This window comes from Camelus bactrianus, chromosome 3 (assembly GCF_048773025.1).
Source record: "Camelus bactrianus isolate YW-2024 breed Bactrian camel chromosome 3, ASM4877302v1, whole genome shotgun sequence".
Classification (NCBI taxonomy): domain Eukaryota; kingdom Metazoa; phylum Chordata; class Mammalia; order Artiodactyla; family Camelidae; genus Camelus; species Camelus bactrianus.
This window is the reverse complement of record NC_133541.1, coordinates 85029141-85053802: the sequence shown is the minus strand read 5'-3', so window position 1 is coordinate 85053802 and position 24662 is coordinate 85029141. Positions and strand designations below refer to the sequence as shown.

The window sequence follows — 24662 nt, the reverse complement described above, 5'->3', positions numbered from 1 at the left end:
TCATTTACAGTCAATTATTCAGGAATCTTATTTCTTATCTTCTGCATTTCCATTGTTTGATAACTCCTTGATCAAAAAGTACAGAAGAGAAACGAGAAAAGATTATCCTCCTACCACCAAAACCCATTTCCACTGACAGTTGATAAAGAGTCAGGAGAAAAATCTGGCAGAGATTAATTATTCTCTGATGTTTCATGAATTAAAGCACATGAGAGGCTTGGGAGAATTACTTTCTCCTGTGTGTAGAAGATACATTTTTTTTCCATTTGGAAGAGATAAAGATGGTAATCGATCAAAAAGCAACCTAATAAACTATAATGTGGGGTAGGGAAATGGCAGAATAAAGATGAAGAAAAGAATGCTGGGAATGGAAAAGAGGGAAAGAAAATGCACCACAAGGAGGGACACAAAGCTAGAGAACATGTCACACCCTGAGTGTGATGTGACGCATTCAGGGAGACCGAGGTCCCATTTAGTAGATGAGAGTTAGGATGAGGGTTAGAGTTCAAGAGCATTCTCTCAGGGCTATAAATAATTATTTTCGTCCCCAGTTGGCAAAATGAAAAACCAACAAAATAAAAACTGTAACTTTTTTTGTATCCATTTTTGTACCCCTATCTAAGCAATTAATTGACAAAACCTTCTACTATATACAGAGCTTTGCACAAGGTTCTCTAATTTTAGTTAGCATTTCCCATGACTTCTTCCAAATGAAGACCAGCCTTGGTAAATATTTCATTTTACATGAGTTTCATACAATCTTTAGAGATTTCAAATATTTAGAAAGCAGAAACCATTCTCACCTAACAAATGCACGTGGAAGATGGGGATTTTTTTTTTTTAAGGAACTTGACTCAATCTGTGACATTAGTTTCTGTTATTAGAACATTTCCACAAATAGAATATTGGGACTATGCAAATTACTTCTCTTATAACTGCCATGTTATTTTTCTAGTCTCACCTAGAACTGGGGACGTGTGTTTCATGAGACAACACTGGCTTTTTTGGTTGCTGTTGTACAACGTGTCTCAAATCACAGTACTATTTGCAAATGGATTTAATGAGCATAAAAATGTTCCCATCAGCTACAAACCCAAATGTCATATATCTACTCTCTCCTTTTATGATTATAATTACAAGAGAAAAATTGAAAAAGGCAACGAATTTTCTGTTACTTATGTGACAGTGTAATTGACAATTACCTTGATGGAGTTAATTTATTGAGTGATGTTTAATATACCAAAACAAAAGCTCAGAATAAAATACTTCCTACAATCCATATGGCATCACATACAGTCAAACTAATGGAGCCAACATGACTCCATTTATAGCATCATGATCATCTATCATCATGGTCTTTATGACTCTGATCAATCAAACTCACCAGGTCTGAAATTTAAAAAAATCTAAGCTATAATGAAGCTTTAGATTTCACTTCATACACGCTGATTCCAAGAAAAGCACATAACATAATATCTCATTTGAAAATTAAAACTATGACTGAAGCAGCAATAAAACTCTCTAAATCACAATTTGTCAAAACAATGCACTGAAAAATTGAAAACCACGACATTCTTTAAACTGTAATCATAATCACATAGCATTAATATTTATTCTCTGGTCTTCTCCTTGTATCTGTGGTATCTCCATTTTCTCCTCTCAATCTAAAATCATATGCCCCTTTCAGTGCTTTATTCATAATCCCCGTAACATCTCACATACACTTCTATTAGAGGTACACACTGGGGTACTGTTTACAATCCTTTATTATCTTATTAGTTTCCCACACTAGACTGGTCCTGCAGGGCCAGGACCTAGGTTAATTTGTAATACTCATTGCCTATCCAAGGCTGAATCCATATACGTAATTCCTTGATAGCACTGAGTCCTGACTGCATCCTAGATGTACCCCTACATACTGTGTAGTCCAGGAGAGAGCACTAGCTTTCCTGATCCAGAGCAAACCACCGATTGTAGCTAAACACTATAATTCTCTTCTATTTCTAGTGATTGGTTTAGGCATAGCTGTTAGACACAATGCTGCCCAATGAGAAAAGAGGGGAAGCCTTTTGGGTGGCTCCTGGAAAAGATTTCCTAAGCCGTTAAAAAGTCAAGAAGGAGTTGACCACTGTCCTTCCTTGGAGACTTACATGTCTGTATGAGTTGTCTGCAACTGCAGAATGGACTTGGCAACCATGAAGGGAGTTTTCCAGAGACATCAAGGACAGAAAAAGCTTGGCTTTTTGCTGGTATCATTTAACTGCTGAACCACCATCCCTGGAGTCCTGTGTCTTCATGGTACGAAAGCTAATGGATTTTTTTTTTTTTTAATTAAGCCTGATGGATTGGAGTTCTCTGATATCCATGGTCAATGTCTCCTATGTAAGTAGAATTTTCCACTTTACCAAGTAAGCCCTCAAATACGTTAAATGAATAATAAACTCTAGTTTTACTGTAGAATGTGAACATAAACAGAAAATTTAGCAAAAACAAAAATAATGTTTTGCATCAGAGAATTATTTTATAAGATTTCTGAAATAGCACCTTCAAAAGGAATTTTCAATCACTATGGTTCTAGCAAGTGTAATGTTTTATAAAGATAATCAGTTGCATTTATCTTCTGTCTGATTAACAATACATTTGTAGACTAGGGAGGGAAAAAAGCAGAATATTCAATATCTATCACTTCAGATTTTTAGTACTGGATGTAAGGCTTAAGTTAGATGTAAAAAGCAAATCTCAGTATTTCTATCTCGATTTGTATATTAAAGGATAAAACATTAAAAGTCATTTTTAAGGTTTCCTCTCTGACATTCAAATTTAATAACTACTCTTTTGACTCTACAGAGTATGGCTCAATTTTCAAATAAAGAGCCCAGAGTCATGGAGAGCACGTAATGAGAGAAGATATTACACCAAGCTCTTCACAAAGGAAATATCACACACAACTCATATCAGGCCCTTTTCTTTTAAGTCAAATGCCATCAGCTTTCTAGATTATTACCAAGCAAGAAGAGCGAGCTGTATATGTGAAAGAGAGCACTGCAATCTCGTTTGCAGCCAGTGACTAAGTGGAAGATTGAAAATACACAGGTGTAAGAAACAGCTTTGTGATTTCTATGCAAATCTATCCCACATGAGTTTATTAATCAAATCATTATTTTTGTCAGGTTACCCATGAGTTCCTCAGAAGTTTTCAAAAATAAGTCATGAAAGATAACCAAAACAAACAAACAAACAAACAAAAACCTCAGGAAGAATGATTTAACCAGAAATAAACTATACCCAAATACAATATGCCCCTTAAAAACCATTTTTCCTCCAGCTAAAAATATAAACAAGAATAAGTCAATAGTTACAACTCCCTTATTTTACATGAAAAGTGAAGGAGATAAGGAATACTTACGCTTAAAGTGTTCATACCTTCTGATCTAAATGAAAGTTATTCGAAACTATTAGTGAAGAAAAACTATCTTTAGTATGACATTCATCACTGATCAGAATAATTAAGATTAAGATAGATTACGATTAAGATAATTAAGATTAAAATAATTGTCAAGCCATGACTGGGTGAAATGGTTGCAGAATTTATTGTTAGACTGTTTAAGTTCACTGATAAAACGAATCATGCTCAACTCCCTCCTTTCAGCTCTCAGCACACTGGTGCAGAGAAAATTCTCAGGAATCATGATTCATTCACACAGTCACACATTCTAAGTATTCAACCAACGACCTAGTATTGCACATTACATCCATTCCAGGAATTATGCCAGCACTGGTGATACAAGGAAGAGCAGATGCAGTTTTGTCTTCAAGGAATTATAGCTGGTGATGCAGTTAGGGAAGGAAGAACAACACAAAATACCGTAAAGAAGTTGCTCTGTGTAGGTGTCTGATGGTGTTTATAGAGTAGATAGATGAATCCGTGGCTTATTTTTGGCAATGGAAATATACAAAAAACTAACAAGTATTAAGGATAAAAATAGTAGAACTCACTTAGATTCAAAGGACAAGAGGAAGTCGGTGAGGCTGCCTGAGAGGACCAGTCATGGAGGTGGGAAGACAGATCCTGGCTGGTCCAGGGAAGGAGAAGGGTTTGGAAGGAAGTGGGCAAAGAAGGGGCCTGACAAATATTTGCTGAGTGAATGCAGCAAGTGTGTGGGAGAAGATGATGACTGAGAAAAGGGGCCCAGACTTTCCCATTTGTGCTTGATATTTCTTCATGTTGGAATAGTTCTGGAGCTGCTTTTTCACTAGGCTCTCCTATTTTGCTTTTTCTGTTGAAAATTTGTGACGGGCAGATGAGAGGCATTGGGGCAAACTTCTCAAAAATAGTGCATTTTCTGGAATATCCACTGAACAACAAAAGGAAAACTATCAAGCAGTGTCTTTTGCTTTTAGTACATACCTCCATTTTCACCTGCTTTTCCTTTCTCTTGTTCTTTATGATGGCAAGAAAAACATGATAGCACAAAATGATGTACTATTAGCTCAGAAATGAAACTGCGTCTCATGGTGATAAAGCGTTTGTTAATATACAATATTCCTAAATAGAAATCATGTTCAACAGTATATGAAGTACTATCATAAATAAGAATATTTTGACTTCGGAATGCATCTGGGACACATTCACTTACAGCTTGCTTATCACTCAGTTATGTCATAAATCAAATATATCTGTGTGGGTGTTTATATATTTTTCATTGAATTGCAACAGATGTAAACATCAAAACTGAAACCAGTGCAACTCCCACAGTGCATTGTGTCGTTCACAAACAGGCCTATAATTGATCCTAAAGGCAGGGCATGCAGGATTCAGTCTCACAAGGTTGCTGCTTACAGATCAGACTTGGGAAACCAATTCAGTTTCTATACCTCCCACCCCAAGTCACATCTGGCAAAAAGTAAAATACATTTTGCTCAGAAGACTAAATCAGTTCCAATTACATATTTCACTTTCTATACTTCTATATTTGGTTTTAATAAAAATTCTAACCAGTTGCTCAATGTTAATCACTGACTATAACAGTAACATATACCATTTACTTCTACGAACACTTCTTTTCATGAACTTAATATTGCTATTAAATAGGATATTACAGACTTATGTAGCACAAAGAAGAAACTGATTACCTGAACAAAACAAGACATTAAGTCAAAGAACTGTCCTTTTTAATTGTTTTCTAATCATAAGAGGCCAATTATGTAAATCAAATCCTTGCAGTACTAGTAAGATTCATGGATCTTGGAAATGTATTAAAATTTTGGCCAAAGAGCAGTTTTCTGACATAACCTGGACTTTGATATAGAAAACATTACTTACTAAGGTCAAAGTGGATTCAAGTGCTTTTATATCAACCTAACTATATTCATATTTATTAATTGTAGTATTATATATTTAAATGCTACAAATAACTTTCATTGTACCCATATTCTATGAATTCAACCTTTAATCTCCAAACTGTATCACATCCAAAACAAAGGATGTGTTATAAAACAAGACAGTTTCATAACAGAGAGCAAACTGCTGACTAGAAGCCCCAGGTTCAGACACTCCGTGGAGCTGTGAGAAGCTGAGCAACTCACTTAGTGCCTTTTGGACTCAAGATTTTTAATTTGAAATACCAATGGCTTAATTATCTGAGTTTTAAGTTCAAAAATTCAAAGATTTCCTAAGATTCTGAATTCCCAATTCCCATTTATACATTATCACTGAGTTTATATTCCAGTGGAAAGAAACAGATGAAAACAAGCAAACGAGTGAAATAACTGTAGTTGTGAGAGGCAGAAAAAGGCTCCCCAAAGACGTCTACAACCCAGTCTCAGGAATCGATGACTATGTCAGGTTACATGGAAAAGGGAAATTAAGGCTGCAGATGAAATAAAAGTTGCTAATCACCTGACCCTGATATGTGAAATCGTTCTAGATTATCCAGGTGGGCCCAATATAATCACCAGAGTCTACTAAATGTGGAAGAGGAAGGCAGAAGAACCAGTCAAAGTAGTACCACACGAGAAAAACTCAACAGGCCATTCCTGGCTTTAAAGACAGAGAAAGGGCCATGACTCAAGGAATGTAGACTGCCTCTAAAAGTTAAAAAGGCTGGACAATTCTCCTCTAGAGTCTCCAGAAAGGAACACATCCCTGTGAACTCCTTGATTTTAGTCCAGTGAAACCTATTACAGATTCCTGACTCCTAGAACTGTAAGATACTACATTTGGGTTAAGTCACTGTTTGTGGTAATGCATTACAGCAGCAATAGAAAACTAATACAGCAGTAATAAATGCTAAGAAAACATCTGCATTCATGAGACGAGCATACCTGGGGTAAAGCGAGTGAGCTACTATGCACGTGGTAGTCCAGGCTACTTGGGAATTTTAAAATCTTTCTCATGTTAATGTGTTTAGGAGGTCCATGTGCTTTGCTGCTGGTCATATGCCCCCATTGTAAGTATTTTTTTCCCATTGGATATATATGGGCAGAGTAACCAGGGATCATGAGATTTTCAGTAACTGAAAATAATTCTGAGACTCCCATAATGATTCCTCCAAAATAATACATAAAAAAGACTCTTTGCAAAATCAAGTCAATGAATTTAATTATATGCTTATAAAATGTACCATTATTGCTAAATTCGGTCATCTTTATGTATTATATATGTATAATCTATTACATTTGAAAAAATATACTCTCTTGGCAAAAATTCATGTGTTTATGATTATGTAGTTTATATGATTATGAAGACATTATAGACAACTGTCAATCAGATCAGTTAATTGTAGCCAAATCATTTCAAAAAGAAATTCTAAACACCCATCCCAACTTTTAATGATAAGGTGTGTCTAATGTAGGATGGGGGAGTATTTTAATGGATGTGATGTTATGTGGGAAGGATCTCTGGAGGTTGAGCATCTTGAATCCCTGAGAGTCTTCAAAGGGCCCTGCTCACCACTTCCTATTGACTTTCTTTTACACAAACACTCAACTTCTTTTAACTTATCATCCTGTTCTCTGATTACAGTTGAGTTTTTGACTCCCTGTCCAGTCACTGCTTAGAAATAAGACAGAATGTGACTTGCCTTCTCTTTGCATCGAGGCATCACTGAATGGACTTGAACCACTTCTATCCTGGCCCTCCGATACATGTCTCACCAAATTCCATTTATGACTTACTTTCCTCTTTTGGAATTCCATGAAGAAAAGCAGTCTAGGGCAATAATATACTTAACTTGAAGTTAAGAGTCCTGGGTTCATGTTTAATGGATAATTGGGCTCAGATTATCTCTAAATCCTAAAACATCTATTTCTATGCCTTCTAGAGTTACAAGAATATTGAGCCATGCTTACCAACTGGGGGCTAACAGAAAGCCCCACCTTTAGGACTTCCTGTATCCCCAGCTTCTCCAGGAAAGATCAAAACTATGTGGAATTTGGAGGCAGATGGGCTAGTAAGTGAGGATTACACTGAGATATGGATCCAAGTAAGTGATATTCCAGTGCCCTATCCCCTGTACAATTTATCAAGTTGTAGTCTTTTACTTTTGGAAACTTTATTCTTCCTAAAAATTGAGGAATTCTGTAGTCCATTTGGGACAAATGGCTGAAAGAATAAAGCAATAGAAGGAAATACAAATTGTAAGTGTTCCTTATTTTCCTTCCAAAATATAGACTGGAAAAACCCCACTATCATGACAGAAAAAAGTATCCTTGTTTCAAGACATCTGTGATATTACTGAATTGATATTTGTTTCTAGAAGGATAAACATTTCATAAATTCAAAGCCCACAAGTGTATCAACTTATAACAAACCACTGTGAATTTGAAAACAAACCATCACTAAAACTAATGCTGTTTAAATCAGGCCATTGTCCTGGTTTTGAAATCGCAAACTAAGATCACAGGGCTTTATTTGGATTTGGGTGATTAATAAAAATTGTTTATTTTCAGTATAAATTTTTCCAGGTAGAAATTATCATCACACACAAGATCAGATGTAATTATAAATTGTAAAGGGAATGCTAAAGACTAAAAATAAAGGCAGAAGATACTTTGAGTAGGCAAGGATAATATTCTTCCCTGAAAAATCTCACTGCAAGTATCAGCATTATTTGCAGAAGATCAGCTAAAAATGGCCTGAAGATACCATTATAACTAAATGCTGATTTAAAATAATATGTTTGATAATGCCCACACATCTTCTTTAATTTTGCTTTTTCTCTTAAAAATGCATGTACATTTAGTTTAATTCTGGTCTCCTTTTGAAGGAGATATGCTCCCATACTAATCCTTCTAGTGTTGACAATTCTTGATAATGGCTCCTTGTACATTGTAAGATCACAAGTGCCTCCTTTATCTTTCCATTTTCTTTTCTCTATAACAACAGCAGTTTTAGCTTTTCCTGTCTGAGGTTCACCAGAACATTGGCATATTCAAGAAAAGATGTTTTAAGATAATTCCATTCAAGGTATCCTCAGGAAATCATTTCCTGACAATTAAATTCTGACCAGGAGCTCATGAGTGCAATTGTAAAAGAGAATGACCCTTTTGATAGAAGAAAAATGAGTAATCACCATCCTATTGAAAAACCGAAATAACTGACAGACATGACAGAACATTGATTGACATTTTCTAGCTATTGATACATTCACTATCAAAAAAAAAAGTCTTTGTCTTTCATACATCCTAAGATTAAAAGCAAGGAATGATCAACACTGACCATGTTTCATACAGTAAGTGCATTGCTGGTTAAGGTGAAGGATTAACCGTGGCAGTTACTAAATTCAAGAAGAGATTTTGCTAAGGGATAAGAGATGTCTTTACTATCACCAGAAACCCTGAAAAAATAGATGGCTGTCATTTGATAAATAAAAAGAATGAAGACTAAAATTATTACAGTAAAAAACAGTAAACATTTTCACAGAGGCTGATTCTGTGCAGAGAAACTTTTACATTTTCTTCCATTCTTAGAAACTAAAACTGATCAGTAACAAGTTGCGTCAATGATTTATAATCTACCATATCAATTTGAACCTGGTAATGCTTTCCCAGGTGCCAACCTCAATTCTGATGTGCAACAGAATTGCCTTTTATCCTTCAGAGCCTCTGAAATTTTTAATATCTTGTTTCTCTAAAGATTTTAATGAAATAAAGTCTCTTTATTAATAGTTGAAGTTATTTTCCTTTAACTTTTCTTTTTTTCTTTTTCCCCTTATCAAACATAGTGCCTTGACTCATAAGTATTACAAACAAATGATTTTCATTTGAGGGAAAAATGGAAATTTCCTCCAGCTGTTTCACAAATATCCTAAGAGCATCATTTGCAGCCTGTATGAAACCTTTATTAAAAGGAAAGAGCATACCAAGCAGGCAGATTAGATGGCTATTGTCTTAAAGCTGTATCTGCTTTTGAGTCAGTGAAATAGTCAGATTGTTGAAAACTATAGAACATATGGCATACAATAGTTTTAAATGAACAAAACTTTATCAGAGATAATCCTTTCCTTAAAAAAGCCGGAGAGCTTTAGGAAAATAATTAAGAACTCACTTTTTGAAACTTCTTATGTGGCCAGTATTCTCCCGTCATCTGGGATTTTTACAAGGCTGAAGTGTGCAGGAAAGTTCACAGGTTTTGCAGAAGATCAGAATTATGGTCAAGTCACACGTCTGTCACTTAATAGCTGGGAGACCCAAGGTAAATAAGCTTAATCTCTCCAAGCCTCAGTGACTTAGTAACAAGGGAATAATCGGCCCATTTCCAGGATTCAAGATCAGAACAGAAACTTTGCTTTCCCCAGCACTATCCACTCCGAATCTATAAGTATCTTTTCCCCATCTCCACCGCCTTCCCTGGTGTTGGTTTCCTCTCCCTCTTTTTGAAAAAGCCGTTTTCCTAGGAAGTTTAGAAAGGAGTGTAAGAACCTATGTTAATATATTAGCTTCTGGGTTTGAACTTTGACATTGACGGAAAAACAACCCACAATCCTGTTTGCTTATATAAGCCCAGATGCAGCGTTAGTATCTAACTCAATACAGAAAAGTTCCCAAGATACTTTAAGGCAATATATACTACCAGACCCAACTCCATTCCTCTCTTGTTTAAAGGACCAGTGTGCATTAGCTGCTGTTTATATCGGCCCATAGTTTGTAAGAAATCCAGAATAGTTTCCCTCATTTCACGGATTAGGAACTTTATGAGGGCTAACCTTTATAACAGTAAACTAACTAAATGTCACACTTTTAAACTATCAATAAGGAAACTCTCAAACACACTGAACCCAAGATATAAAAACAGTCTTTTCAAATTTCACTCCAATCTCCCCAAGCATTGCAAGGAAAGATCCATTAAATGAGAGCAATAGCAAAAGCTATGTGACTAGGGAAAGGTGATCAATAAAACACTTACACCTGATTGTGCGTTCCATGAGGTCGGTCACCAAAGATGCATTGAGGCCACAGCTGATCTTTATCAAACTGATTTTATCAAGAACAACAGACCATCCTATAGTCAGTTCACATGACAGGCACTCTACTGAAAATAAAACACCATGAGGCTTCGGTTCTCTAGGCTGAGGATATAAATTTGATGTAAATGATGAACATAACCATGGAAAAATAATTAGAATTTTCTCATCAGGAAGAAATCTCATGCAACTTGTACATGTATTCCAGTAAGTGGAGACAGGTTTAGGGTGGCTGAAGGAGAAAGCCATCTATACAATTCCAGTCGCAAACTGTATTCACCTCGTTTATCTTTGAATCTGGCACTGTGGTCCTTGCCAGCTGACAGTGCTTGTTCGTGTCCCCATCCACACCAATGTAGTGATGTGGACAGAGCTTAGGATAAGATGGCTCTTAAAATGCACGCAGTCAAAAGAGGAAATATAAACCTAACTAAAAGCCGCATCCTCGTGGGAATATTTAAACATCATGCCTGATTCAGAAATCCCTTTTATCAGCTATCTGCATCCCTGGGAAGAAAAAGGGCTTTTTCCTACATTGTTGTCAAAGGAGAGCATATCTTCAAACTAAAAAAAAAGTCAAATAAAAGAGTAGTATGCTACATAACCTTAGTCTAAATAGTAAAATGTGCAACCAAACCTTCACGTATTATTAAGTGCATAGCCTTCATTTTATTCCACTGTATTCAGCTCTATTTTTATGTACAAGATTTTAATTTCTTTCTTTCTTTATTTCAATTTTCTTTTCACATCCCTTCCTTTTTTTTTGCGCAGCACTTTCTATGTGATCACACTTTACATTATTAGCTCAAATTTTCTTGCTTATTTCTCCTTCTCTGCCAAGGTTCTGATCCTCACACACCAACATGTAGCAATCTGTCTTCTGCTTGTTTTAAATTAATAGGAATAAATTTTTTATCAAGTGAGGAAACTTATATTTCTGTACATGGATCTGCATGAGTTGCTTTGTCCTCCTAAGAGGTCAATTTTCTAACCCATTAAGTGAAGGGATTGGATTTAAGTATTGTGAATTTCTTCTACTCTAATATCCTATGGATTTTTTGCTAGTGAGAGTAGATGGTAAATACCCTTGTATAATGTTAATTTAAGAAATAATATTCATATTAAATTCATATTTATTTAACTACTAGTTAAGATATTTTTTCCATATGCATTTTCAAGTTTTGTTTTTACCCATGTTTTACCCACTTTACCACCACAGTGGGTTTTTTTTTTTTACATTAAATTTTATTTTATTTGTTAGGAAAGGAATCAGATAAATAGTTGAAATCAACAGAGCATGATTTACAAAACCTACTCTCTTGTAATAGAGAGGAGAAGTTATTCCAGGCTGGGGCCACATGTTCAAGGGAAGGCGCAGCAATAGGAACTGAATAGGGCACAGCAGCGGGTCAGTCCTTTAGACTCCTTGGCTGGAGCAGTCTGATTAGTGTTGAACTCCCCAGAGTGGGCCCTTGTAAAAGCAGCCTTAGAAGAGTTTTCGCTAGAAATGCCATGCCCAGAGTTCAGAATTTTAAATAGCAGATTATTCTGAGCCTTCAAAATTTCTGGATTGAAATGAGAAAATGAAAGGAAAATTTCTCTGTTGGATATCTGCAGAATGGACTGGAAGTGCAGGCAAACGTTTGAGTGACAAGCATGTGGCAATGTAATGTCAGAATTTAGGGGATAAAAGCCTCTCTGAGGATAGTGTGATTGGGAATGGTGTTACTACAAAAAACAAAAAAGACTTGGCAAAAAATTCAAATTATTTGGATAAAAGGAACAAGGGAGATGCAGAAGTTAAATCCGACTGAGAACTGGAGCTTTGATGATCAGAAGATCTTTGGCAAGTCATATAGAGGAGCTATTTTTAATATTAATTCTCTGTATTACAAATAATAAATCCACTCAGAAAATGACATCTTAAAAAACAAAAAACAAACCCAGAACATCAGTACTGTATTTCAAATATCAAGCAAAAAGCTGTCATTATTTGATACAACTATGAAGTTTTGGAGAAAGAGGTAAAATAAATCCAAATATTCAGGTTTTGTCTGAAAGAGTGGTTTGAGTTATTAGAAAATAATACTTTCAGATCATAATTTTGGACTGTTATTAGCAATATTAATTTACTTACACTTAAGCCACAAATCACTGTGATCAAAAAGCTTCAGTTCTTAGTCCTTTTGAAAGGTACCTCACTGAAACATATACTCAAGCATATCACAGCCTTTGTTTAAAGCAAAATAATAGTTAATGCTTTGGCAACTTTTAATAATATCACTGACAAATGATGTTTTTAACCACAAACACAAACATTCCTTTTTTAAACAAAATCTTGATGATTTAATTCTTTATTTGAACAAACATTTTTAGGAGATTTATAAAGGCCTAGAGGCATTAGACTTTATTAGCTTGACAAATTATATCCTAAATGAATTTACTCATGTGCTATTAAATATTATCATAAATAATTAAAATTAAGCTACACTTGTCAAAACAGTTTAATAAACTGTGCTCTCTGTTGTAGTCACCTAGAATTTCTGTCATGTTCATTTTCTGACTAATTCACAAAATCTTTTAAATCAATGAGAGTTCTACATATGAACTGGCAAAGTTCTAAGAAAATCATTAGGCTTAATAATAGTAACTAAAAAACTATGTAAAATAATTACTTTATAAATGAGATGAATAAATATCATTAGCATCAACCTAGGCATACACAAATCAATTCACCAGATTAACGAGGAACATGGGCAAGAAATACCATAAACTGATGACAATGAGCTGCATTTTATGAGGTTTTCCTGTTAGCGAAGTACTTTCACATTCATTAAATCCTTAGGGCCTTATAACGACAAGTTGGAAGGTGGTATCCTTTAGAGGAGGAACAGAGATAAAAAAAGGTCAGGACACTGCATGGTAGTAGGGAATGGTTAATGTACCAGTGTTGCTACAGTAGAAACACAGTGTTTGAAACCTGGCACTTTGGGGAACAAGTACCCTGTGGAAGTACAGACAAACTAAGGTAGGGGAAGTGCACGACATTTCTATTTTTGTGACCACAAGAGAGACATGAGCCGAAAAATAGTGGGAGTTTGAGCAAATAAACAAAGCAGAAGTCATGCCTGAACTGCACTGTGTGTGACGCACTGTGTCAGCAGAGCTCTCTTCCCATGCAAATAATACAATGGAACTGAAAACAAGTCACGGAGTAAACAGTACTTAGCTACCCTGCCGTACACAGGCTTCTTAGTTCCAGCCTAGAGGGTGCTATAAGGAGGAGTGGGAGGTGTTTCTGACATATGCAAAACATAAGGTGGAACCATTTGGCGACTGTGCCTATTCAATTGCTCCAAAGGTTACAGACTTGCTGACTCCTGAAGCTGCTTATCTGCATTGCAGATCCTTTGTAACAGAGGATTTGGTGAGCCCAGAAAATGCAAGGGGAGGACAGTGACTCAGGAACACTGTTAGCTAGAGAACAGTGGCACCATTATCTTCATCTTAAAGCAAGCTCAGGCCAGATCAAGCACTCTGACCAAAAACACGTGAGAGATGAGAAAATTGAGACTCAAATCCAGGACTTCTCATTTCAAACTTACACTTTTATCCTAATATACTGCCCTCTAAATTCATCTTATAAATACACATGTCATAATTTACTTTATCAATGGCAAATTTCTGTAGTAGAGTTTCATTTTTTTTTTGACTACTCTGGATAAGTACGTGTCGTCAGATAAGGTTTTATCTATCCTTATAGGGATAATTATTCATATAGTAACCTAATTTACTGAAAACATCTTCACTCGGAAATTTAACTAAAGAAAATCTAGTATGCAATTCTCAAACACTTAACTAAAAACATAGGTTGGTGTGTAGCCTCAGATAGAATTCAAATATGGTAGCTAAAGGCTGTGATAAAATTCACCCCTCACCTTCAGTGAATGTTGTCAATTCCCTCCACTACATTTTTAGCAAGTCAGATTCATTTCTTTTCTCCATCTTTGTTTAAACTAAGATGATATCTATAATTTACCGTGAGATTAAAACAAATATCAAGCAATATGAAAAGGAAAGAAAGGAGGCCTATAACATATTCAAATTATATACATACCAAAAAAAAAAAAAAACCTCCTTTGGGAACCATGGTAGGTATAACTGGTACTCACCCATGTGCAGATCTCCTTCTCTTCCCTGAGGGGACTGTGGGAAGGGCCATGTGACTTTTGGCCAATGACATGAACAAAGGCTGAGGAAAAAGCACGGTAAAATTCTCCAGTCTCCCAATCCTCCATTGTGGGTTCTGGAGGAGGACACAAGGCCAGGTGGTAGAGGCACGCATTCCACACAGCCTTTATTGCTGAATGAGGGACACCTGCCCTGGAGAGTCTCCTGGACTCACAGTAAGCTTAGGGTGAGCAGGAAATAACTCGGATGCCTCTGAGAAACCGGAGTTGTTTGCTACCACATCTTGACTTATACAGAAATAGACATTAAAAAAAAAAATTCCTTCCAAAACCTCTTCAAGCACGTTTCAGTGAAATGACTGTAAGCTCTACAGATGACCTGGTCATTAGGCAGGGGTCATGCTTTGGGCAGTTCCGAAAGGCAGTGGAGAGAACAGGGGCTGTGGAAGCTGCCTGCCTGCCTTACAGTCCTGGCTTGACCACTTCCCGGCTCTTTGACCTTGAGTGGCAGGTCTCAGTGACAATTTCCTCATTTGTAAAATGTAGATAATAATAGTGTGCAAAACACTGGGTGTTAGGAGGGAAAAATGATGCTATGAAGGAAACATAACACATTCAAACACATAGAAGACTGTGTGGCACAAAGCAAGCCCTTGGTAAGGGTTAGATCTCTTGTATGGTCAACATCATCTCTAACCTACCCACGGGCACACACTGTTTCATTTCACTGATTCAAAATTCCCTTTGGTGGTTAGGAGAATTGACAACTACATTAACAAGTAGTGGAAAAATCATATCTATAATAACAAAAGGATGGAAAAGCTTTTACTCACGTTCTAATGCACTGGTTCTTCAGTGGTTCCACAGAGTGGATCTATTGCTATTTTTAGCTGTAGGGGTCAATGTTAAATAGAGGAAACTCAAAGATGAAATACCAGTAATGGAAGCAACACAGTTAGTGTCAAATGACATTAATACTGTGAAATCAGAACTTCTGAGGAAAAAAAATCCAAAATAATAGACAGCCTTTGAACTTGAGGGAAAAAAATGGAAAGGTGAAGCCTCTGGTATAATACATGAGAAAATGAGGCTTGCATTATTCAACAGCTCATTCATGTTTCACGCTTGCTAAATTGCCTGAAATCCCTTCACATTCTGCAAAGATCAAACATATTAAGAATGTCAAAATAACATTAGGTAACCCCTTTCAACCGTCAAAATAACTCCTCAGAAAAAAGGAAAGATCTGCAAAGTTCAGGGCTATGAAGAACACAATTAAATGGTGATGTTGTGGGGAACAAATTACGGGATGCCATGCTGACACGAAAATGCCAAGCAGGAACTTAAGGGGTCAGTTTTGGCAAAAAACTGAAACTGAGGTCCTGGATTTCTTCAGTTTGTAAATCAGGATAATATCTATTTCATGCATCATATGAGCCTTAGAAAAACTAATGTATGTAAAGTTTCAGAAAGCAGTCAAAAATATTAGTTTACCTGTCTTTCATCACTCTAGAAGTCATAAATCATAAGCAATATTTCCTAAGTATTTTCCCTTGGCCTTCACTTAATTCTATATCCCACGTCGATTTAACTACATTTTCAAGAGAGGGTTACTTGCAGAGCTTCTTTATGATCCACTTTAGTTTTTTTCCAAAAAGAGCAGAATGATAAATTCAAGTGCCTTCAACGAAATGACACCCTACATAATTGATCCTCCACGAAGACATGGCTAATGCGGTTTTATGTTCACACTGCTGCCGGCCCTAATGATAGCATCTCACCTGTCATTATTTCAGTACCAGGGGACTGAATGATTCTAAAGCTCCAAAACATTTAATCTGAAAATTTGAATCCCGTGTCCTGGTTCCACATTGACCCAGAAAATGTCGTGTGATTTTGCAATCATGTCTAGTAATTGCCAGATTCTGTGCATTCTGCCTAACTATGTGATGTGGAATTTTAATGCTCATAAATCATTTCCTCACTTAGAAATCGTAAGTACGTACCAATGCATATTACAATGCAATCTTTTGCTACAAATCTGAGTGTACATGATAGCAGAATGTGCTACCAGCCGAGAATCTAGGGAAAGAAACTGAATCAGGACAATTTACAAGACTTGCCATTACGTTAACGCCTATACTCCACAAGAAAAAAGTTCAGTCAAGGCAGGGATTCATGACTTGATTACACCATTCCAAGTGCAATTACATGTGGAACTACTCAAGCTTTTCTTCACGGAGCATCCAAAAAGAGCTATAATTAGAACCTGTAGATACAAGGTCTTGCATAGTTTCAGAGGCTGTGTGTAGCTACTGCTCTTGGTCCTGTTAAAAGCAACGACTGATCCGTCCAAAGGAAGCCATATAATACAGTGCCTTATTCCTTTATTCATTAAATACTCTGATGCAGGCATAACTCAAACACAAGCTTTTTTAGGTTAATTAAACCACTTCAGTTAATAGCAGACTTTTTTTTTTCCATAGGCTATTATTAAACTAATGAGAAGAGGTATGAACGTAACATTAAATTGAAGACTGGGAAATTTCTCTTGCATGCCCTGTGCTTTTGAGCAGATGTTTTATATTTAGCTTAAGCATGGCCTAAAAATTATCAGTTTTATTTCCTTTTATAACTGCTATAGCTACTGAGAGATGGGAGATAACTTTGGGCAAGTTTTAGTCACTTTTTACCTTTCATCAGTGGAGATACAATAACCTTTCATCACAAAAAATGGGACAATCTGTGTTTAAATTAATAGGACAAAATCTTTCCTATTCCAGTTTAATTCACGGCCACCATGTTTTTTGAACCATAGGCTCCCTTTCACTGTGAGTGGATGTCGTCATAAGCAGTACGACTATTTTACATTTTGTAGGAACATCACCATCAAAGGAGGATGGAGGCCAGCTCTTAGGTACTCTCTATGTGTGAATAAAAGAATTAAAATCATATTGCCAGAAAACAACCTGCCTTTAAGGATCTGATAAAAAGCATTTCTGCCTTGGTATCTTCAGGAAAAGGACAGACAGACTGTGCTTTATGATGGTTAAACGAACCTTGTGCAGAGCTTGCACTTCAGAATTTTAATTTTGAAAGTAATGCCGGCTGATGACAAAAACTGCACTGCTACTTATGATACTTTAATTACAAGTTTCCGAGCAAATATTATGACACTCTATGTTAATTGCTTTCCATGTTTTACAAGTTTATGTATATTTACATACATGACTAGGTTCCACTGAACGTTGCAAAATTATCAATTGGGCCAAAAAAACCTATTGGCCCAATATATTCCATACATTAGAGAAAACAAAAAAAGTAACATATGGAAACAAAAAGTAACATATTTTTAAAATAAAATTTTAAAAAGTCCCAACACTGCTGTAATCTAACATTTAATGTTGACTATGTAATAAACAAACTGTAATAAGAGAAGAAGGTCAATAACTGTAACTTTTTAGGTGGGGATTTAACTCAGCTTTACAGGCCCACAGTTACGTATAAATGTGTTAAAAAGAAAAGGTGTTGTGGTTTTGGCATATGTCAGTAATCAGACATAAAAAGATGGTCTTCCCTGGGGTAGCTTTTTCTCTACCTTGAGGAAGAGAGAGAGATTTGAACCTCAGAGGTTGTGTCTAGGCATCTGGCTCAAATGTCCTTATTCAACCAGCTTAGATGGCCCAGCTTACTCAGCTTGCTTTATTGCAAATGAGTTATCTGCTTTGTGGATGATCTGGGTTGTTAGTAAGCTCTACCTTGACATCCAGATTGGATCCCAGACATTGACAAGGGACAAAGTCTCAAACTATTAGGTAATTATTAGTTCACAGTAACTGGCTGTGAAAGGAAGGTGGGCCAAAGGGAGAAAACTGTATGTCTTCTAACATCGTTTATAATATCAAAACTTCTTACACTGGATGGATATTTGAAAGGAAGTAATTATTTAAATCTAGAAAAGTGATGAGATCCCGAGTTTGTTTATAACAAGCCTAAATGAATGCATTAAAATGTTGAGAATATACATATTATTTTGGTATTCAATGAGTCAATTACTTATCTACCTGGCTCATATTTATTAAACATAGTGATATATAGTTAATACATTTTAGATTAGGGCCTTTCTTGATTACTGGTCTTATGTTTTGTAACTTTCTGACAAGTTGGATATATTCTGCCTTGCATTATCATCAAGTCCAACACACACAGAACAAAAATCATGCTGAGTAAATTTTCAACATGATGTCTCTATTTTTTTTACTTGTTTGATTGTTTCTTTAAAAAATAAACCTATTTTTCCTTATGGCATCATACCTAAAATATATTAGCATCTTTTACTAAGAAGTTGTTTAAAAACAGCATACCAAATTATGATAATATAGCTTGAAAAAGGCAAAAAGGAAATACAATTGAAAACTAACTTCCTGTAGCAGTGAAAATTAAAGTTTTGAGATTGAAAGCCAAATGTTCAAAAATATTACAGGACTCTTTTTTTTAAGATGCAGAATAATCACATCTCCACCAAAGATGACTCCCTCTACTCCTGCCACTTCAGGAACACATTTTGCTCAGGCACGCACCTGTCATCACGATTCTAAGGCAGTCGACTCATTTCTAACTCCAGGGCAAATCATATGATCGGTCCAAATCATGGTAGTTAAGAAGTGAACTTTTGTCCATTGGTAAGTGTGATCTAAGATGGCAAATGAAAGTAAAGAGAAACACATTTATCGGATATTAGGAAGAAAGGTTTTCCTCTCTTCCTTCTATAGAATAACAAAGAACTCTGGCATATTTCAGCTCTGAGGGGAATCAGCTTAAGGCTAATGCTAAAAACGTCCATTTCAGCAGCATCTTTATTTTCCCCTAGGATTCTCCATAAATGGGGGATCCCTCCAAGAGGCAGAGAGCTTGCTGATGCAGGAGGCAAGTTATCCTACTGCCCAATGTACGTGTTTATGGTGTGTTCTGGGGGCATGCTGACTGTGGGGAGGGTCTGAAGGGGTTGGGTGCAATAGATCATACTTGAGGTACCAAAATGGAAGTACATAACATGAAAATGTGTACAGTTCTATTTAGAACTTCGATTATGAACTTAAATTGGAAAAATTCTGACATAAACTCAGTGTGATCTCCAAACTCTGTCAAAGCTGCTATCCATTTTGATGAATATTAACATGGGATTAAATGAACCATTGCTTCATTTTAATTCTGAGGAACGTTTGGTTTTACCATTATTTACTGTTGTTTATTGACATACGATATTTGCACAGACCAAAATCTTTCATTACATAGACAGGTGAACATATAAGCATAATTGTATAGTATAGAAAATAAACTTTCTGGTCCTTAGCATTTAGTAATGCAAAACTAGTGACAAACATCTTTAGAAAAAAATAATAAAATAGTCCTTTGGTATTAAAATTTCTTATTAAAAAGCATTAGGTCAAAGTGAAGAGTATGGCATGCTATTAATGCATAGATGAGTTAGGCATGAATAAAATGAATCTAATCCCACCTTTCAGAGTAAATCAAAATATTTGAAATCTATAGGTCACAGTTTGTCACAGGTCAACTGAGAACACAATATATTCAGCTTTTTCATTATTCTGTGGTTTTTGATGATGCAACTTTTTAAACAACGTATACCCAGGATATAAACAACATACTGCATACTTACCAGGTGATTTTTATGCCACTTTGCTGAATGCAGGATAAATATATTTGGGCTTTTTATTGCTTGAGTAGAAAGTGCTCATTACTTATTATTTTATGTTTATAATATAGAAATTAAAAAAAAAAGAAAAAGTTTTTTTTAAATGGCATATATCACACTGTTGTAGTGGTAGATTTCCTCAAGATCGTCTTCTGCGGTTTTGGTGCGGTGGGAGGAGGCACAGTTGCAGGTCTGAGAGGGGGGAAGCTGTTACTGTGGCTTATTCCCAGCCCCCCATTTTCTACTGGGAAAGGAGGGAGATGTGAGGGCGGAGGGTGGGGAGGGCCTTGGGGAGGGAGCTTTCCTGGCGGGTGGACGGGCTCGCTGTGTAAGTGGACCTCCCTGTTTCTGATGTTATACCGGGTGTCACAGTCAGGGCAATAGCCATGGTACTGCACTTTTTCATTAAACCGAACTCGTTCCCGCGGCCCTGCTTGGGGGCACCTGTCTTTTTCAGGTCTATGCATCAGAGCCTGCACCGGAGCCTTGTCCAAGCGACTGCTGGGTTTGCAGCAGATGTCTCCGTTTGGAATTTTGTTTGGTGCCCCTGGGAAGCCTCCATTTCGCAGAAGGGTGCCGTTGGTCTTGACCGGATTGACAGCGGGCACCACCCGTTGGGGGTCTTCACACTTCACAGGTGTCAGCCGCGGAGGAGGTGGCGGAGGGTTGGGCTTTCTCAGGACCGTGAGGATAGCAGATGGGTGGGCTGGGGGTTTAATGAGAGGGGCATTGGCCTGCACTTTGATCTTCTCTATGCTGGAGGCTGTCGTGCCGCTGGAGCTACTATTGAGGGTGTCCGTTTTGGAGCTGTCGGTCATCTCATCCTCCAGCTGTAGGTCAGAGGTCAGGGTATCAATCTGGTCAACCACCTGATGGACAGGACAAGAGAATGGTGTTGAAAAATGACCTGAAGCAAAATATACTTCAAATAGTGTCCTCCTGTCTAGCTGTAATCTGCTGTGGGAGACTGAACTAATACTGAATTGTGTATTCCACTGTTCTCAATGTTTTCATTTAATGACTTTACAGAATACTACCAGAGAACTGCCAACTGTTTGATAACATAATGATTTCATATGTGTAGAATATGATCTACTATTTTTTTTTTGGTGGGGGAGGTAATTAGGTTTCATTTTTGTTTATTTTTTTGATGGAGGTACTGGGGATAGAACCCCATACCTCATGCACGCTAGGCATACACTCTACTCCCAGAGACCATGCATTTGTCCTCATTCTTTGTCTCTTTTCCTGGGGTCTCTCATGTGGGAGACTGAGGGCAGGCAGAGGCTGGAAAGGGTCCCTCTGGGCACACAGGCACAAAACCCCACCCATTTCCAGACACTTCTTTCTTACAAAACATAAGTCTAAAGCACTAGGTGAATGGCAAGAAACCTTCTAACCTCTTAAGACACAGGCAATGATCTCCTGCTCCTAGGGCAGAAGCAAAAGCTGTCTGACCTTGGGGGAGGACGCAGAAAATTCTTTTGGTCACAGGAACTTATACTACAGATGTCTCTTGTCACTTGGGGGAGGGATCCAAGCCATGGCCACTCAAGATCTGCTACAGACGTGAGGCAGAGGCAGGAAATCAATTAAGACCAGCAGAGCCATCACACATGATGGAGGTTCAACCCCAAGTGAATACAGGAAAATTGGATGGAAGCACTTCAGGCAATGACATTCTAAGGCAAGTTGGGTAAGGTCACTGGGGAGTCATGAGTTAAGGAATCTGGCATCTCCCAAAACAGGCTTACCTTAGTGTCTCTGCCCAGTTCAGTTACTGTCTGGGGGAACCTTGTGGGAAACATGGCCTCAGGTCAAATGCTCAAGTTCAGAGCACAGCAGTGGGACCCTCAATCGTTCATAGTCCCTGTAGTCAGAGATCTTGGAGGCCATTCTCATCGGTTGATTTCAAGTGAGTAAATGCATATATGAGGACTGAAAAGTTATGGATTACTTTGAAAATAATTTATTTTTATATGGAGAGTCCCTTCATCTCATGTTTCTATATGTAGACTTCTCCATCCTCTCTTGCTCAAGTCTAAGTTTAACTGTGGAGTTGGTTCTTTGACACATGCTGGCAAGATTGGGCTCAACATGAAAACGTCGTAACCAATAAGTAGTTAAGAGGATAGAGAGATCTGACTTCTTCCACACGAGCATCTTAAGTGACTGGTTCATGCTAATACCAGGAAAGCTCAGCTTTCAATTTTAGCTCCTAAACCCATTCACTTCTCTCTGTTTTCATTTCTTTGACCCTGGTCTGAGCCACCATTACTTACCATATGAGCCACCTAGAGTCACCTTCCTTTCTCTCTCATTTTTGTAGTCTCAGGGACCTTTTTAAAATAGAATTACACTGTTGTCACTCCCTGCTTAAAACCTGTCAATGCCTGTTCATTTCTCCTGTGAGAAATATCAATTCTTAACATGGTCTCCAAGGTTCTGTATAGTCACACTCAGTGTGGTACTGATAAGTGTTTAATAACTAGTTTAAAAATAACTGGGAGTGTAAGTGAGTCCTGATTTGAAGGGTTTGCCAATTTTCACGGTGAAAATTCCCACTCAGGTTGATTTCAAGTAAGTAAATGCAATATGACCAAATGTGAGATTGGGAAAAAAATGTTCAGTAGCTCATCATTATAAAGTGTTTCTACCACACCAGTAGAATAGACATAAACTCAGGAGCATAAATAAATAGTAAAATATAATAAAATAATTAAGAATGATAAGGAGTAATTACAAAACCTTTATTTTTAATGTAATTTATTTAATTAGGTTTATATACTTTTGTTTTCAATAATAGTTATTTTATATCTGGCTCATAAGATTCCTGAAAATAAAATAATTGACAATTTTAGCTAGTACAAGCCAGCACATTGCTGTCTCTCACTCCTAAATAGCCCTTATACTCAACTCTAATAAAGTTCCCTTTTCCTTTCTGTTCTCAAACCTCTCTGGTTTTCTTTTTGACTCTCATAATTGCCATTCTGCTTCCTGCCCAGGACATCTGCACATACTAATCTGTCTTCTTAAAATGCTCTGACCTCTCTTCTTTGTCTGATTAACTCCTATTTATTGTTAAAAACCGTAACTCAGGAGACACTCAAGAAGTAAACCTTCTCAATCTTACTGCAATTTCCCTTAGGTCAAGTTAATTGGTTAAACATTCGAAAGGAAAATCATTTTCTTCATTCAAAGCATTCACTTTTTAAACCGTATGTTCAGTAGTAGTGGAGCATCGGAATAATGTTTCCTCTCTAGATCTCCATCTCACTGAGACTGGGGACCTTATTTGTTTCTACTATTGGATCTTAAAGTCCTAATGTGAATGGCATTCAACATGGACCCAACAAATACTTGTTAAATAAATTCACTGAGGATTATTTCTTTGGTTCAACTGTGAGAAAAGCATTTTCTTTCCTATTTGATTTTTGAAGTGATAACTGCCCAATTATTCTAGAATACCATGGGGGAAAAAGGATTTATCCATACATGATCCAGAGTACATAGCACATTTTCTAGCTCTAGGCCAGAAAACTGGGAGGACAGCTAAAGAACACGAGAGACAGAAAGCCATCTTGGTTCCTGGGTACCGTGTACTATTTAACCTGGAGAGGTTATCTACCCTAAGTCTTTTATCATATTAAGTACCTGCAGCAAAGGAGAGCAAGCTGGTCTACTGGGAGGATAGAGAAACTAATTTTCGGAAATAAGTTAAGTACTGGCTGGCTCCCTGATGGTTCAATAATTCCTGGCTGGTTTAAGTCCCTACAGTGTTTCCTGAGTGCCTAAAAATGTCAACAGAATTAAAAACAAACAAAACCAGAAACAAACAAAATACTGTCCTCATGGAGCAGGGACTCTAGTGGACGGAGCTGACATTAACTAGCTCCTCAAACAAATAACTGTAAAAGCACAAGTGTCCTAGGTGCTTTAAGTGAGAGATACAAGCTGTGATAAGAGGAGAATTAAGACCACATCCAAACAGTGGGTGCAGCCTTCCTGAAGGATGAGTTGCAACGAACTGGGAGAATAGGAGAGATTCTAGAAGGCCCCTCAGGAAATAGCCTGATCAAGGTCTTCTGAAAGAAGAGAGCACCCACTGGGGGTGGTTGGATGGTATAGAGCTTGGCAGTAGAGCACATGCCCAGCATGCACGAGGTTCTTGGTTCAATTCCTAGTATCTTCATTAAAAAGAAAAAAAAAGATGTAAATTTGAAGAAAAAAATAGGAGAGCACTGAGTGTGAGCAGTTTAAAGAAGACTTTTTTTTTCGCTGAAGGACACCGTG

At 37.0% G+C, this 24662-nt stretch overlaps 1 protein-coding gene across 10 annotated transcripts in view; it reads right to left on the bottom strand.

Annotated features, from left to right (window-relative positions):
* Positions 1–24662, bottom strand: part of PRR16 (proline rich 16) — a 319349-nt gene that overhangs the window by 74046 nt on the left and 220641 nt on the right. For 5 of the 10 annotated variants that reach the window (XM_074360542.1, XM_074360534.1, XM_074360540.1 and 2 more), the window contains exons 2-4: positions 20334–21238; positions 19234–19346; positions 10406–15543 (exon numbers count right to left, since the gene is read on the bottom strand). In XM_074360542.1, the coding sequence (XP_074216643.1) occupies positions 20483–21187 (705 nt within the window). In that variant the 5' untranslated portion in view covers positions 21188–21238 and the 3' untranslated portion in view covers positions 10406–15543; positions 19234–19346; positions 20334–20482. The remainder of the gene's footprint in view (positions 1–10405; positions 15544–19233; positions 19347–20333; positions 21239–24662) is intronic. The other 5 variants (XM_074360537.1, XM_074360538.1, XM_074360536.1 and 2 more) reach the window with 5 other exon arrangements.